Source organism: Notechis scutatus, chromosome 1, assembly GCF_049901735.1.
Source record: "Notechis scutatus isolate UNSWTSFEM ecotype Mainland chromosome 1, rNotScu1.2, whole genome shotgun sequence".
Classification (NCBI taxonomy): Eukaryota; Metazoa; Chordata; class Lepidosauria; order Squamata; family Elapidae; genus Notechis; species Notechis scutatus.
In genome coordinates this window covers 78272692-78287607 of record NC_142009.1, presented here as the reverse complement: position 1 = coordinate 78287607, position 14916 = coordinate 78272692, and the positions used below count along the sequence as shown (strand labels likewise).

The following is a 14916-nucleotide window of genomic DNA, read 5'->3' as shown; positions in this document are numbered from 1 at the left end:
GAATAAAATGCAAGTGGGAAATGGCATTTTGAATAAAGACAATGTTGACACAAACCTGGAGCCAGCCTCTGTATGATTAAGGATACCTTCCTAAAAGCACCTTTCTCCAAAATTCAGTGACCTTTGGCCTTCTTTACAAGCAGAGCTATATTTTTCTACTTTAGGTAAGAGCTCAGTAGGATCAATGGCTGTATACTGTTTTCCTGAGTCCTGAAAGACCTGGGTTAAAGGATGTTTGCAGGACACTATTTTGGGCTGGTCTTAGTGAAGTTTTAATGGTACTATGCCCAACTCAAAGATGGACATCTCAGAGGGAACAGCCAGCTTGAAAAACCAGTTAAGTCCCAAGAGCTTCAAATAAGAGTGTGAAACCTACCCCTCCTCCCCTTGACTTTGTAGTTCTCTAATCACCTTAAGTAAGGAAGACTTGTGAATCTCTGTGGCAGGGAGGAGCTGATGGCCCAGTAGCCTACCCTTCTTGTGTAGACGCCTTCTACCCAGCCTTCATTACAAAATTATCATAAGAAAAGGCAATGCTTCCTTTCAGTTCTCAGCTTGATCTTGAAACTTCAGAAATTCTTCTTCGTACTGCAAAACTTTGGCGTCTCTCCAGGTGAAGAATAAAAATAAATAACCCTGCCCCCACCTGCATATATACAAACATAGCCTCTTCCATCCCAGTTACAATTTGAGGATAGAAAGATTGGGGGGGGGGGGGTATAGGACAATGCAAACCTGGTGAAGAGGAGCTGAAGAACGCGCCACCTGCTGAGATTTCAATGGTTCCCCTTGCTTTTTCCCCACATCAGAAAGCAGGAACTGCAGAGGGTGAGAAGGAGAGGTTTTAAAAATTCCTATGAAATTTCAATCAACCTTAAGACATGTTTCTCTGTAACGTAAAATAAACAAACTATACAACCAGTTATTCCCAGTGTGACATAAATATAGCTGTAGATTTTATTGCCATTAATTTATTGCACTATAAAAACTAACTACGTGATACTACAATGATCAAAGGTATAAAAAACTCCACTGCCTAGTGATAAATTATCTGGCCTTCTACTGTATTGCATTTAATAATACTTTTAAGTTTTGTTAACTATACACTAGACTATGGTCTGGTTTGGGAACTGATGTTACTGTACTTGTTTTTGCTGAAATGAAAATTGGCACTTACGATAAATGACAAATCCTATTTTATTTGTTGGATATTTACATAGTGAACATTTTATAAATCTTATGTTGCTAAGTTTTTTCCTTCTTTGAATGCTTTTGTGTTCCAAGATGGAAACATTCAGGTCATTGACTCAGCAGGACAAATAAGACATTATATTAATTGGTGGTCTTTATGAATACTGTATTTAATTCCACCACTTTAATTTGGAAGAAAAGAGATGCCGAGTCCTGATCTAGACTCAGTCTCCTGACTATATAGCCTTGGATCCCCAGTTACAATTAGTTCTTGAAAACTTGGTTTATAGGATATAACATGTTGATCTAAATCAGCCATCTCCAGTCAGGCACCTTCCAGACATGTTGAGATGCAGTTCCCAAAATTACCACACAAACCAGAAATGATCAGTGAATGCACAATTGCCTAAATATTATGCTCCTTTGTAAAGATTCAGATAGTCCTTGGTTAATAATGGTAATTGGGACAGGAATTTCTGTTGCTAAGCAATGCGGTCGTAAAATTCAATGTCATGTGATCACATCACTTAGCCACAGCAATCCTAGCAGCCCCCATTGCTGTCATTAAGTGGATCACACTCAGTTGTTAGGTGATGATTCACCTCGATCCAAGCCATTCCCAGCTTGGTCCCGGAAGCCCCAAGCCTTAATAAACTGCAGTAAGACTACCTCCTCTTGAGTTTCTCCCATTCACCTATTATCCCATCTCTCTTTTTATGTTTACCCTGCGTAGTGGCACTCATTGGGGGAAGGGTCTAATACTTAGTGCTGAAGTAGAGCTGGTCTCAGCCAGCTGCTGCCACCTTGAGACCTCTACTTCAGCCCCAACATTGCTGGCACTGCCATTGCAATGAGTGCTGGCCAGCTTCATGATGCAAAATCGTAGCTGCACCAGTGCCGAGCCTTGCTCTAACTTCAGCTGCCCTGCACTCTACCAGCCTTGTGCTCTGCCAGCCCTGCCACCCCCAGTTGACCTCTGCCAACTTCTTCCATCCTCCCTTCTAGATATATTCCTTGCTTACTTAACTCAATCTCAAAGTTGTGCCAACTCAAAATTGGCTGAACGAGTGGTACCTATGATCTGTTCTTGGAGTTTCACCTATTGTCATGCCTTCATAGTCATGTGGTTGCAATTCAGGCACTTGGTAAATGCCTCACACTTACAATGATTGTGGTGCCCTGTGGAACTGACCAGCCAGCAGGGAAGGTCTCAAGTCATTCTGGTAATTCCCCATCCTTGGCGTTCCTGAGCATTGCATTGCCACCCTCCTTTCCTTGGCTTCCCTACACTCATACCTTGCCACATCTGTTAGTCCTTCCAGGTAAATTAGACAGGAAATAATTAGATGGGCTAATTCTACTTCATTATAAATCTAAACTAATAGAATCTTGCAAGTCTGAGGACCCAAACTTTCCACCGTCAATAAAATAGTCTTTAATTCCCAACCTACATCTCTTCTATCTTCTATGTGTTGATGTTCTGATCTTGATCCTAATTTTCTCTGTTCCTGCATTCAAAATTCCTGTGCATCATAACATCAATGCAGGTTGCAAAAGCTGCAGAGGAAAAAGAAGGGAAGGAACTTTGCCCTATTAAATTAAGTGAGAAAGATTTGGAGCTGTTACACTCTCACCCACTGAAATAATGGAGCATCACTGGAATGTGAACAGAATGCCAATCTTATTCTTTCTATCTTGCACAGATCTGGCATATTTGTTTAAGTGGTGCATAAAGTCATAGATTAATAAATACCCCTGGGTTTACCATTTGCTTTTCTGCTAGAGGACAGGGCTTGCTAACTCAAAGCCAGGGCAAAGTTTGTGGCAAACTTTTTCAGTCAGATTCTCAGAGAGAGTGCAGATCCCCACATTCATGCATTTCTTCCAAAGCCCTGGGGTGGGGAGAGATCCCCAGAATTGTGGTAAAATTGAAATTGTTAACGAGCAAGCCAAGTTATTATATGCATAGGGAATATTTTAAACTGCATTAAGTACAATTAAAATCGACCTGTCATTTCCCTTCTTTTATTTTTCTATTCTAGACAAACTTTTTGGAGGATGTCCACAGACAAACTTTCAAGGATGTCCACAGAGGAAGAGAGTGTAAAAAAAAGTGACAGCTCTCTGATCAAAGTCCTACCCTGTTTTATGAGCTTCATATGATTGTGGCTATCAAGGTAACTTTTTAACTCCACCCTCTGAACATCTTTGATGCCATTAAACATTAGTTTTCTTAAACCATTGATCTATTCTAAACAGTGAACCAGATCTGTAGGTACCTAACAAATCTTTTGAATACAATATTTTATTTATTTAGAAGATTTATATGGCTGCCCACTCATTTTCAGTAACTCTGGGCACCTTACAAAGAATAAGTGAAATGTTCCAATAATGTTCCAGCTTAGGGGTGATGTTTTGTATGATAGGAAAGATACTATTGAAGAATTTTATTTTTTCCCCACCATGTTTCAAACTAGTATGTCATTTCTTTTTAAATATCAAAAAGCTCTTTTTGAAAAGAACATGCACAATTCTACCTAAAAGTTTAACCTTTTGCTGTGTTTTTAAATATGCTCCAAAGTGACACTACTGAATTCATTTGCTCTGGTATGAAAGTGGAGCAAATATTTAATTTTCTTTCTCTAGAATCTACACTAAAGTGCTTTGCTGTAGCTCAGTTGTGCCCATTTTATTTGGATGATTGATGTCATTATAAAATACTTTTCTCCAGGTACATGTTCAAGTAACTGCAATTCATTATATTTGCAAAAAGGATACATATGCTTCAGTGTACCCTGCTTGTATAGTGTTACATCAATTTTAAAAGAGTCTTTAAAGGGCTTTTGGTTTGCAACTGCACTTCATTTTTTAAAAAGATATTTATTTTTTAATCTTAAAAAAAATTAGACTGATTTTCTCCTTTTCAACACAAAATAGAATTAGCCCATGGAATTTAAAGAGATTTAAAAATTTGTACAATTTCCCACATCTTCCTAAATAATTCAAAAGCTTAAATTTGATAGAAAGATCATAGCATAAGAACTAATAATTTATTGCAAAGGCAAACTATGGAAAGTTATTTGTTGCCTTAGAAAGCTTTAACTCTGGATTTCCTGCCTTCTAGGTGAATCCAACTTTACTTGTAAACATTACACCCATGTTGTCCTTTGTTCAGGATTAAATGCAGCGGTTAGTTTTCAGCTAGGAAAATGCTATTGAAAAGTTTTCCTCAATCTCAGTTTCCTTCCATGTCTACTTATGTGGAAAAACATTTCCACGCGACAAAAAGAAAGGGAGGGTGGGATCCTACTGCCATATTTTTCCCCCCTGCAAAAAGGCTGCCTCCTTGGCAGATATCTTAAGGTACCTGAAACAACTAATTAAAGAAGGAAGTGGTCAAAGTCATTCTTCTTTGTAGACTTCAAAGGTGATCCCCTCGCCTTCCTCTTTACATTTTACTGTCTGTCTCTCTGCAGCTGTCAGCTTACCCTGAGAGTTTCATGGCGTCAAACCTGCCTCCTCCTGCTCCATAAAGTGACAGTCTTGGGTTGGTGGAATGCAGGTGTAGGAAAGGGAAAAGGCCGAGATGGGCCTGCTAATGATTTCTCTGACACCCCATGCTGGGCTGCTAAAGAAAGAAATCTATGCTCATTTCTCTTTGTTTGGTCAGATATTCTAGGCTCTTTTGCCTTTCCGCCACCCCCCTGCAAAGGAGCTCGGTTTTTTTTAAAATAGGGCAAAGGCTCCATGGTAAAACGATGGCATCTTATCCAGGGTTTGAAAACTTTTGAGGCTTTAATTAGATACTGAAGTGGAGACAGGCAGCACCAAAGGCTTCTGTTTTCTTGATAACTTCACACTGCAAATGCTTCATTCAGAGTTAACCCCACTGCAGTTTAGACTGGTTTGAAGAATGGAGGGAGTCAAATGAAAATCTGTTCTCCTGTGGACATCGTATATCTTGCTTCCAGGCTAGCCGAAAATTAGGGTCAAGAGTTTTCATTTCATCACTATAAAGGTTCTACTATTCAGCTAGTCCCCTTGGTTTTTCAGTTTACATTCAAGCAAGCACAACGAATATGGGTTGTTTGTAGGATAAGAAGGTTTGAATTTTCTTCCGTCTTCTAGATATGGGTTCTATATTAGCATACTCCAAATAAGCGTATTTGATTGGTCCACACATACTATAAGATGATTGGGTAACTGAACTACCGTGATTGGCTCGTTCTGAATCAACCGCGATTGGCCGGGCCGATCGCGGGAGATTCAAAGAGCTGTCATTGGCGAGCCGCGAGCAATCCCTATATAAAGGGCTGCCGTGGCTCCAAGATCTGGTACAGATCTATACATTCAATAAAGAGCTGAAAAGTCACACTGGTCTCGAGTCTCTCTTCCCCCGATCTAACAATATGGGTTTTAAAAAGGAAGCAAAACAACTGTAATTGAAAACCCCCTTACTAATCACTAAGTCACACTGCAGACAAAATTATCTTGCAAGTAAAAAAACAGTTACACTGCATGTGTCCGTGAAACCAATGGAATATATTAGCTATGATTATCTAGAGTCTTTGCTTTTGAGGAAAGGTAACAACTACCTACCATTCAGTTAGGATGTTGTACTTTATTCATACTGAAAAATCTAATCTTGCTGCGGATGGCATACTGAATTAAACTAAATAAAGGAGAATTAAATTAGTCTGATGTTTCATTAGCGGTATGTTTCTCTAAACCAGGGGTGTCAAACCAGGGGTGGTATGCTACCAGCCCTCCCACCTGCCCCTGCGCTTTTTCTCTTCTTTATGCTCTCAGCTGATTGGCGCTGCAGGATTCAGCTGGTGTGGGAAAGCTGCGCCCGCACATGAGGTACATGGGTGTTAGGTGCATGTGCATTTGATCACTGAACCGGTAGTGGAACAGATAGGATCCCACTGCTGTGTCAAACTCATGTTGTCACGACGGTGTCATGTGATGTATCAGGGTTTTTTTCCTCCTTCGCTAAACTGGCATGGCCAGCGCGTGACGCATCTGGCCCTTGGGCCAGGAGTTTGGTAGCCCTGCTCTAAACTAATAATCAAAAAAAGCCTGGCATTTAAAAATATTTTCAAACATTATTTTGGATCCTATGTTTCTATAAAATAAAGTGCAGTTGAGTTTAAAAAGGCTAAAGGGCAGATATTGCAAATTGCTTCATGCGTTTACGTGTCCTATTCACAAGTGAACATTTTTAATACTATCTCAGTGTAATGCAATTGAAAAAAAAGGGTTCTAAACTAGTTCAAGGCAGAAAATATGAAAAAATTATTGTGTTAAATCCTACAATGAATTTAATTCCATTAAAAAGAAAAAAACTATCAATTTCTTCCCCAGCATAGCTCAAAGTGGGTGCAATTTTTATCATTATCCTATTCACTGTAGTTCTTGCCTTTCCTCAATGTACTAGATGTGATCCTGGCTAACAAAAGTTTTGCTTCACAAAATAGATTTATCTCCCATAGGCTCCAGTTGGCATAGCCAAAGGCCATTAGGACTAGGTATTATAGGAACTGATCCAAAACATCAGTAAATAAATTGGCTCTATGGAGGGAAAATATAATACACCAAATCCTTTAACAATGGAATAAAATTTTCCTTGCCGTCACTAAATGAATCTGCTCTTAATTCAAAATACATTTTCCACTAAGACTGGCCTGTGAGGATTATCCAGTTCCTACTGCTGCTTGTTCTCCACCACTGATTACATGCTTAGCTATTTGGTGGATTGCAGAATTTACATGCTCTGAGCAGCTTACAACATCTTGCCAATGACATAATTACAAGGCTGGGAATTGGGATTTAGATCACATGCATAGCTTCATGGCAGTGCGTAGCCTGCAGAATTGTGATATGGAAGAGTTCTTTCTAAAAGCTAAAGACAAACAACTATTTAGTTAGTGACCATTACAACGGCACTAAAAAGTGTCTTATGACCATTTTTACACGACTGTGGCAGCATCCCCGTGATCAGGTGTCAAAGTTCAGACCCTTGGCAACTGACATGTATTTATGACAGTTACAATGACCTGGGATCATGTGATCACCTTTTGTGATCTTCTGGCAAACAAAGGGGAAGCCAGATTCACTTAACAACCATATTACTAACTTAACAATGGTTGTCATTCATTTAACAACTGTTGCAAGAAAGTTCATAAAATGGAACAAAACTTGTCTAACAACTGTTGTCTTGTTTGGCAACAGAAATTGTGGCAGTAAGTTGAGGATTACTGTATTTGTACCAGCTCTGATTCTTTCAGGTTTTCTACTTGGAAATAGTTATAAAAATTATCATATTTCTACACTAATTTTTGAATCCTTTAAAGCAGGTGTTAATTCATTTGAGAAAAGCTTGGCAATGTTTCCCCACATTTTAACCAATATGGTAACCTTTCCCTTTTGATTTTGTCCCCTACTTTTACCAGTTATTACTCTATCACAATGTGGTATCAAATAATGCTTGTAACATGTTACTATGTATTTGTTTATTACATTTATAGGTTTTGCAACTAAGGATCAAATTAGATAGCAAAACTGTAAGTGCTGACTGAGATGGTGAGACTTTGGAATTTGTGGGGTCCATTTCTGGAACACATGGAGCATCTTATAGTTTCATGAACATTTCCTCCCTATTTCTTCCACAGACATGGCCTGTACAATCTATCTGCTTCTCCTTCCTTCATATTCCGTTTCTGCCAGAAGAAGGTTCCAGGTGGCTTTCTTGGGACCACTTCTGTCATCTTCAGAGCAGCTCACTCAGCTGGTGGTGGAGAATTTGGGCCATGAGGCTTCAATTGGTCTCCGCTGGGTGCAGCACTTTTAAGGTATGGGGGCATCAGGAGGGGGCTTCTTAATTTCAAAGCTAGAGGCAGTACACATACCAAGACCGTGTGAGAAATGGAAGGAACAGAGAGAAGCCAGTGTAAACCACAGGGCAAAAGAAGTTATTTCCTCCATCACTGGCAGAGCAAGTTGTTCTGAAAAAGGCCAGATGTTGTGAAGAAGCCTTCAACAACACCCCAAAAGAGAACGACCACAACTGAGCGAAAAGGAGTAAATATACAGATGAGCTAAATCTTAAATTATGTACTTTCCATCTACTTGCCATTTTGTGCATGTATGCTGAAATCTAGTTTCCACTTAACAAACATGGTTATGCAAACTATAGGTAGTTCTCAATATATGTCTGGTAACTTAGTGACCATTCAAACTTGAAAAAGGGGATTTATATAACCCAGATTTGAAGTTCTGACTGTTGGGACACATCCAAAGTCATTTGCAGCATATGGTCAGGCCCATTTATGACTGCTTGTAGAGTACCGTGATCACGTTTTTATTATGGTTTTGCAGAAAACTGGCACTTTCTTTTGGTTTCTGGCAAATCCATACTAAACATAGTCCTCGACTTACAACCATCCGTTTAGTGACTGTTCAAAGTTACAATATTGAAAAAGTGAGTTATGACTGTTTTTCACACATACAACCGCTGCAGCATTCCCCATGGTCATGTGATCAAAATTCAGTTGCTGAATTTGGCAACTGGCTCATATTTATAATGGTTGCAGTATCCCAGGATCATATGATCATCTTTTGTAACCTTCTGACAAGCAAAGTCAATGGGGAAACCAGATTCAATGAACAATCGTTTTACTAACTTAACTGCAGTGTTCCACTTAACAACTGTGGCATTACTATTCACAAAATGGAGCAAAACTCACTTAACCACTGTTTCACTTAACATCAGAAATTTTGGGCTCAATTGTGGTTGTAAGTTGAGGATTATATGTGTAGCAAACCAGTGGTTCGTTTAGCGTTTTTTACAACATACTACTGTACTGGGCAGGCTCCATTACGATTATATGTTGAGGACTACCTGTATACATAAAGTGATTGTCAATTATAAGAACCACCTAATGAGGGTGAAGGTATTGCATAATTTATTGTAGAATCTGCCTTGTAGGCTGTGTTTTATACTTATGTACAGCTATCTACTCAACAGACAATATAGTTCATTGCATGCCTATGTGGACTACCATTCTATTTAGATATAAGTGATTTAACTTTTCCATTTCTATTATTAGATCTTCAGCATGAATGCTTTCAAAGTATCTGGAATGTTTGCTGCATATTTGAAAGAACCACATTCTTAAATTATTTCTTCTCAATTTCTGTTGTTAACTGTCAACTTAGTTATTACAAAACATATTGTGTAATTTTGATATCCATCTCACTAGTAAGGTATTATAAAACATTCTAGTGTTTATGTTCTAATATGACTTTATCCTAGACATTCAAATATTGCATATGAATAATCTCAGGCAACAACTACATACATATATTAAATTGGAGAATATCTTTAGGTGAACAAAATCTTGCCCCAGAAATCATCTCTCCTTTTATTCTTTATGGTGATCAGTTGGGGGCCAAAATGTAGCAAAATTGAGAAATGAAAGAATTCTTCTTTGAAATTTAAATATAAAGAGGAATAAAAAATCTATCTAGGTAGCAGAAGAATTCCACAGAATTCTAATGAGATGAAAAAAGGGAAGAAAATGGCCCAAATAATAATTTATAAAATATAATAATATAATTATTAGCTGACCTCGCACATATTTTTAGCATTTAAAGTCCTTCATGCAACTCTGAATTTGTGATCACAGCAAAATCTCTTTTTGAATGGTTAAACAATATTTTATACAGCAGCAAAATGTTAGCTGTCCCATCATCATTCACCAGCATTAAGTCAGTTGTTTCAAATGATAGAAAGGGGCATTTTTCCCCCTCTTACCTTAGAAAACATTTGTTCCATTTGCTGTTGGCTTTTCATCTTCATTTTTGTAGGAGTTGATGGGCAGCTAATATCCACAGACTGCAACAAAAGAGCTGCAGTCTGCTGTGAAAATTAGGAGACAATGAATTTTTTACTCTTAGAGAAAACTAGAATAAAATTAATTCATCCAGTAGCAAAGAGATCACTCATTATGAAAATGCAAAACTGTTTAAGCCCTTCACTTGAAAACTAATAATTTAAAAAATGAATAATCTGTTTACAAATACAACTATTCAGTCTAATTTTATGACCATTAGGATAAAACATAGGTTTATATAATGTGGTGCACTTCATCAATTTTGTTGATTCCTACATATTTGTTTCCACAGTATTAAAAACTCAATGTTAACATAAACTTGATTAGCCTCTCTTAACCAAGTGAACTGTATAATCTGCTAAATACTGACTATTTTCTATTAATGGGTTTTGGAAGAGATTTATACACTGGATCTACACAAATGTAATGTTCATATATATTTTTTCAAGTGGAGTTTGTTTGTTTTTTGGGACAGACTGCATCTAGTGCCACTTAGGCAAGAAGACTTCCCTTTTATAATTGCAAATCTTTTTTAGCAATTACTTCACCTAATTATCCAGGTTAGATTTGAAGTGAATATAGGAGAGTAGGATGGGAAGAAAATCTGTTTCACTGGATATTCAAGAGCCTTGGTGGCACAGTGGTTAGAGTGCTGTACTGCAGGCCACTTCTGCTGACTATCAGCTGCCTGCAATTTGGCAGTTCAAATCTCACCAGGCTCAAGGTTGACTCAGTCTTCCATCCTTCCGAGGTGGGTAAAATGAGGACCCAGATTGTAGGGGGAAATATGCCGACTCTGTAAACTTAGAGAGGGCTGTAAAGCACTATAAAGCGATATATAAGTCCAAGTGCTATTGCTATTACAACCAACACAAAATAATTTATAAAATGCAAAACAAATGGAAGCAAAAATAGGATTAAAATTAACCGCAGCCTTTCTTTTTCACCAAGGAAAATTGTTAACATTATTAAAAGTTATACTTAAATATGTTGACTTACTGAAAACAAACATTCCTAAACTGAGATCTTTCAGCTAAGAGGTTTGGGATTCTAAGGCTCCATCCAGTTATTCACAACCCTCCAAAAAAAAACAAAAAAAAAACCACCTCAAGTGAGAGTAATTGATATTTGTACTACAACCTCTGCGAAGTACCAGATTCCCCACTTTTAATTTAATGCTATATTACTGTTCCAATTACTGGAGAATATGCTAAACGAAACTTCCCAAAACAAACAAAGAAAGAAGAAAATCCCTACACAATTCCATTATTCTGTTTTCAGGATTCTGGAAAGATGATTTAGAAGTGTATATCAGCCAAACTTGCAAGAATTGAGAATGAAACATCATCAGTATTTCAAGAACTGCAGATGTTATGAAGAAATAGAAACAAAAGAAATAAAAGAGATTCATAAACATGTCATACGTTTATGCAAAGAGATGAAGTGCATTTCAATTCTCCCCTTAGACTTTATGAATATAACCTGTGAATCCGTGCTTTTATCCCATGATGCCATCGCACATGGGTGTAAATACAGTTCATTCACTGGCCAACTAAATGGATATTTCGGGCCTTTGGAGAATGCTTGGCAAACTCACGTAATCATAAATTAGAAAGGAAGAATAAAGCAAGAAAGGTTTCAGGAGGATTCATTATTTCAAAACAGTGACACCTTGAGAACATAAGCTTGCTTTTATTTCAGGGGAATAGTCACAAAAATTGGTATTAAAACAATATATTGGTATCAAACTTGCAGAAAAGTTACAGCTGTATAGCTAATTCAGTCCATTAACACATTTTCATAATTAAAAAAATTGGAAGTTCTAGAAGGAAATTGCTTTGTTAAAAAAGCAGCAACATTTGCAAAATTTAAATTAATTGGAAATTATTTTCCAAACACATTAGTTCACAAATCTAAGATTCCTATTAAGTCATAAAGTTGTTGCACCTTGATTTTGCCCAAGCAGAACATCTACTACTACAAACAACTGTGTTACAACAGGTTGTTTAGTTTCAGCACAACCCAGCTGAACAAAGAGAGGACAGCATATTACTCTTCCTGAATCTGTGGCACATGTATTTTACACTTCTATTTTACACCTCCATTGTAAACAATAAATTTCTGTTTTTTTCTTCTTCTCTCTCTCACACACATGGTTTACAAATAGAACTAAACAAAAGCATCTATTTATTGATTCTAATCCCAAAAGACACATAGCTAGTAACAGCCCAAACTTGACCTCAAGTATGTTAACTGCAGAATAGAATATACTATCAATAGGAAACTTAAGAATGTTACAATCAAGGTATGAAATGCCCAAGTTCTAAAACCCCTAAATGAGGCTTTCAGTAACAGAAAATGAAAATTATTCTCGCAGTTTTGAAGAAATGTCAATATCTAATAAGGGAAGTAAAACAACCGGAGACAAAGAAATCATTTAATGTATTTTCAAAAACAACAGATTTTGATAAACCAAGAGTCGCAAAAGTTGGTAAGGCAATGAGGAACAGAGAATTTGGGAACACTCAATAGTGGAAAAACAGGTTGGGAAGAAGTGTAAAAAGCTGGTGAGCAAAACTGAGCTTCCAGAAACAAAAGGCAAGAAGAAAAGCAAACTGCAAACTATAGGCCGCAAAGAATCATTTCAAAGAATGGGAGCAATGAAGCAATAATATTTTTAGCAGGTACAATAAAGTAGCAGAGATTTGGGGCTTGAGGAAGAGCAAAAGGTGGTATTAAGAAGCATAAGAAAAATAAAAGAAATTTGCTCCCCACTAAGCTCAGGAAAGCAATTTGAAATTTCTCAAACTCAGACTGGACCGAACCACAACTGTTCTTGCTGGAATTCATGAACACATAAGAAGCTGAAGCCAAGTTTGGAGCTGAAGCAAATCTGAAGCAAAAAGTTAAATAAGTAAAGCAAATCTGAAGCAAAGAGTTAAATAAGTAAAAAAACAACCTTTAGCCAGAATTTTTTAGGGGCAGGAAGGAAGAATTAAAGTTGAAAAAAAGAAGATGGAGATAACAGAATTAAGGGATAAAAAAAGACAGCAAAAGCAAAGTGAAGTAGTTCAGAATGGAAACCTGGGGGAAGAAAGAGAGAATGCTCAAGAACTTCATATAAGATCTCATCAATCTTTTTTTCAGAATAGAAAAAACATCTTTACTATGCTTGTATTGCATCTTTCCATTGAAGAATGAAATTTATTAGCCATAAGGACAGCAAGCATTTGAAAGCTAATTAATAAACTGTTAATGTCCCTGTTAATTTTGTTTTTAAAAATCATGATCTACATCCTTCTAAAAAGTTAAATAAAAAGAGATAGCTAAAGAGATTCCTCATAAGAAACCCTGGATAGTCCTACCCCAAACCACTTGCTATTTTAAAAGATTAATACCACTGGAGACTAGGAGACAATTGCTAGAGACAATTGATTACCAATGCAGTTAACTTTACAGGCATGATTTGATTACCATACTATGCATGAGTAAGCAGCCTTACTACTGCAATTTCTGGAAACTATGGATACTCATATTTTTCTTTAATAGCGCATACTGCAGCATTTTACTATCATGATGGAGCCAAATCATGAATAAATATTCATCATTGATTCATGAATAAGTGCATGGCTCTGGGGTATGAAATTGTACTATTGTCTCTCTGGTCCTTGGCAACCCATAAAGATCCTGATTGTTTAGGATCAAGAAGCACATCAGCTCAAGATTGAAACTCTGCTCTTTTAGATACGTGGATTGCATTTCCACAGTAAGATAAACAAGGCTCCTAGGTTTGTCTCTCATCCCTTCAGAATTTTTTTAGTGACAGATTTTTGCACTAAGCAGTCAAAGTGTGCCAGCACTGGAGTGAGCGATACTATTGGTGTTAGCTGCAGCATGCTGATACATCCTTGAGAACTAGCACATCATTAGTGATACCTTCACAACTAAGGTCAGATGGCACACAAAGCAGTATATCCTTAAGGCAAGTGTGTAGAAAACATTTAATTCAACCTCTTTATCATTGGTTCTCTTGAATTGCATATACAATATGCACATATGTATAAGCATGTGTGCGTGTATACACATACATATACACATTCATGCAAGTCTACATCTGATATAGACTTGTCAATTGGAACCATACTTCATCTCACAATGTTGCTAGAATCTGTCCATCAGTCCAATTAAGAATTACATTACAATTAACTTATTAATAAGGTAAAAACAAGGTAAAACATAACATTTGTCCATATACAGTTTTTATTTATATCTATCACTTTGTCATTCAAGCACTGTAACAAATTTTTAAAAGTTGTCAAGATTTATAAAAAAATAAAATAATAATTAAAATTTAAAAATAAAACAAAAAATAAAAAAAAATTAAAAAAAAAAAAAAAATATAATTTAAATTTAATTTAAAAAATTTTATTTTAAATAAAAATTTTTTTTTTTTTTTAAAAAACATTTTTTCTTAAAAAAAAAAAAAAATTTTTTTTTATTTAAAATAAAATATTATTGAAATACTGTATATAACTAGTATACAATATGAAATATGTGGAAGTATGATCTTTAGTTTGCATTTTTATCCATTTTCTATTATTTGCTCTATCTAAAATTATTTATACAAAAGAAAAGAAATCAGCTATGTTCAAACTCTGTAAGTATAGTAGGTTAATTATCATTAGTTCAGAAAAAATAATTAAAAATGTTAATCTTGATAGATTAATATATAAAGATAGACCATTTTTAATAAATTGCCTCATTTATCTTAATTATTTCCACTAATGCATTGATTAGTTTGAAGAGTTATCTCTCAGGTGATAACATG

General features: G+C 36.4%; 1 protein-coding gene across 1 annotated transcript in view; it reads right to left on the bottom strand.

The window, feature by feature from the left end:
• Positions 1–14916, bottom strand: part of LOC113417046 (uncharacterized) — a 58410-nt gene that overhangs the window by 8762 nt on the left and 34732 nt on the right. Inside the window, exons 10-11 of the mRNA XM_087970230.1 lie at positions 10010–10114; positions 736–819 (exon numbers count right to left, since the gene is read on the bottom strand). Coding sequence (XP_087826356.1) covers positions 736–819; positions 10010–10114 — 189 coding nt within the window. The remainder of the gene's footprint in view (positions 1–735; positions 820–10009; positions 10115–14916) is intronic.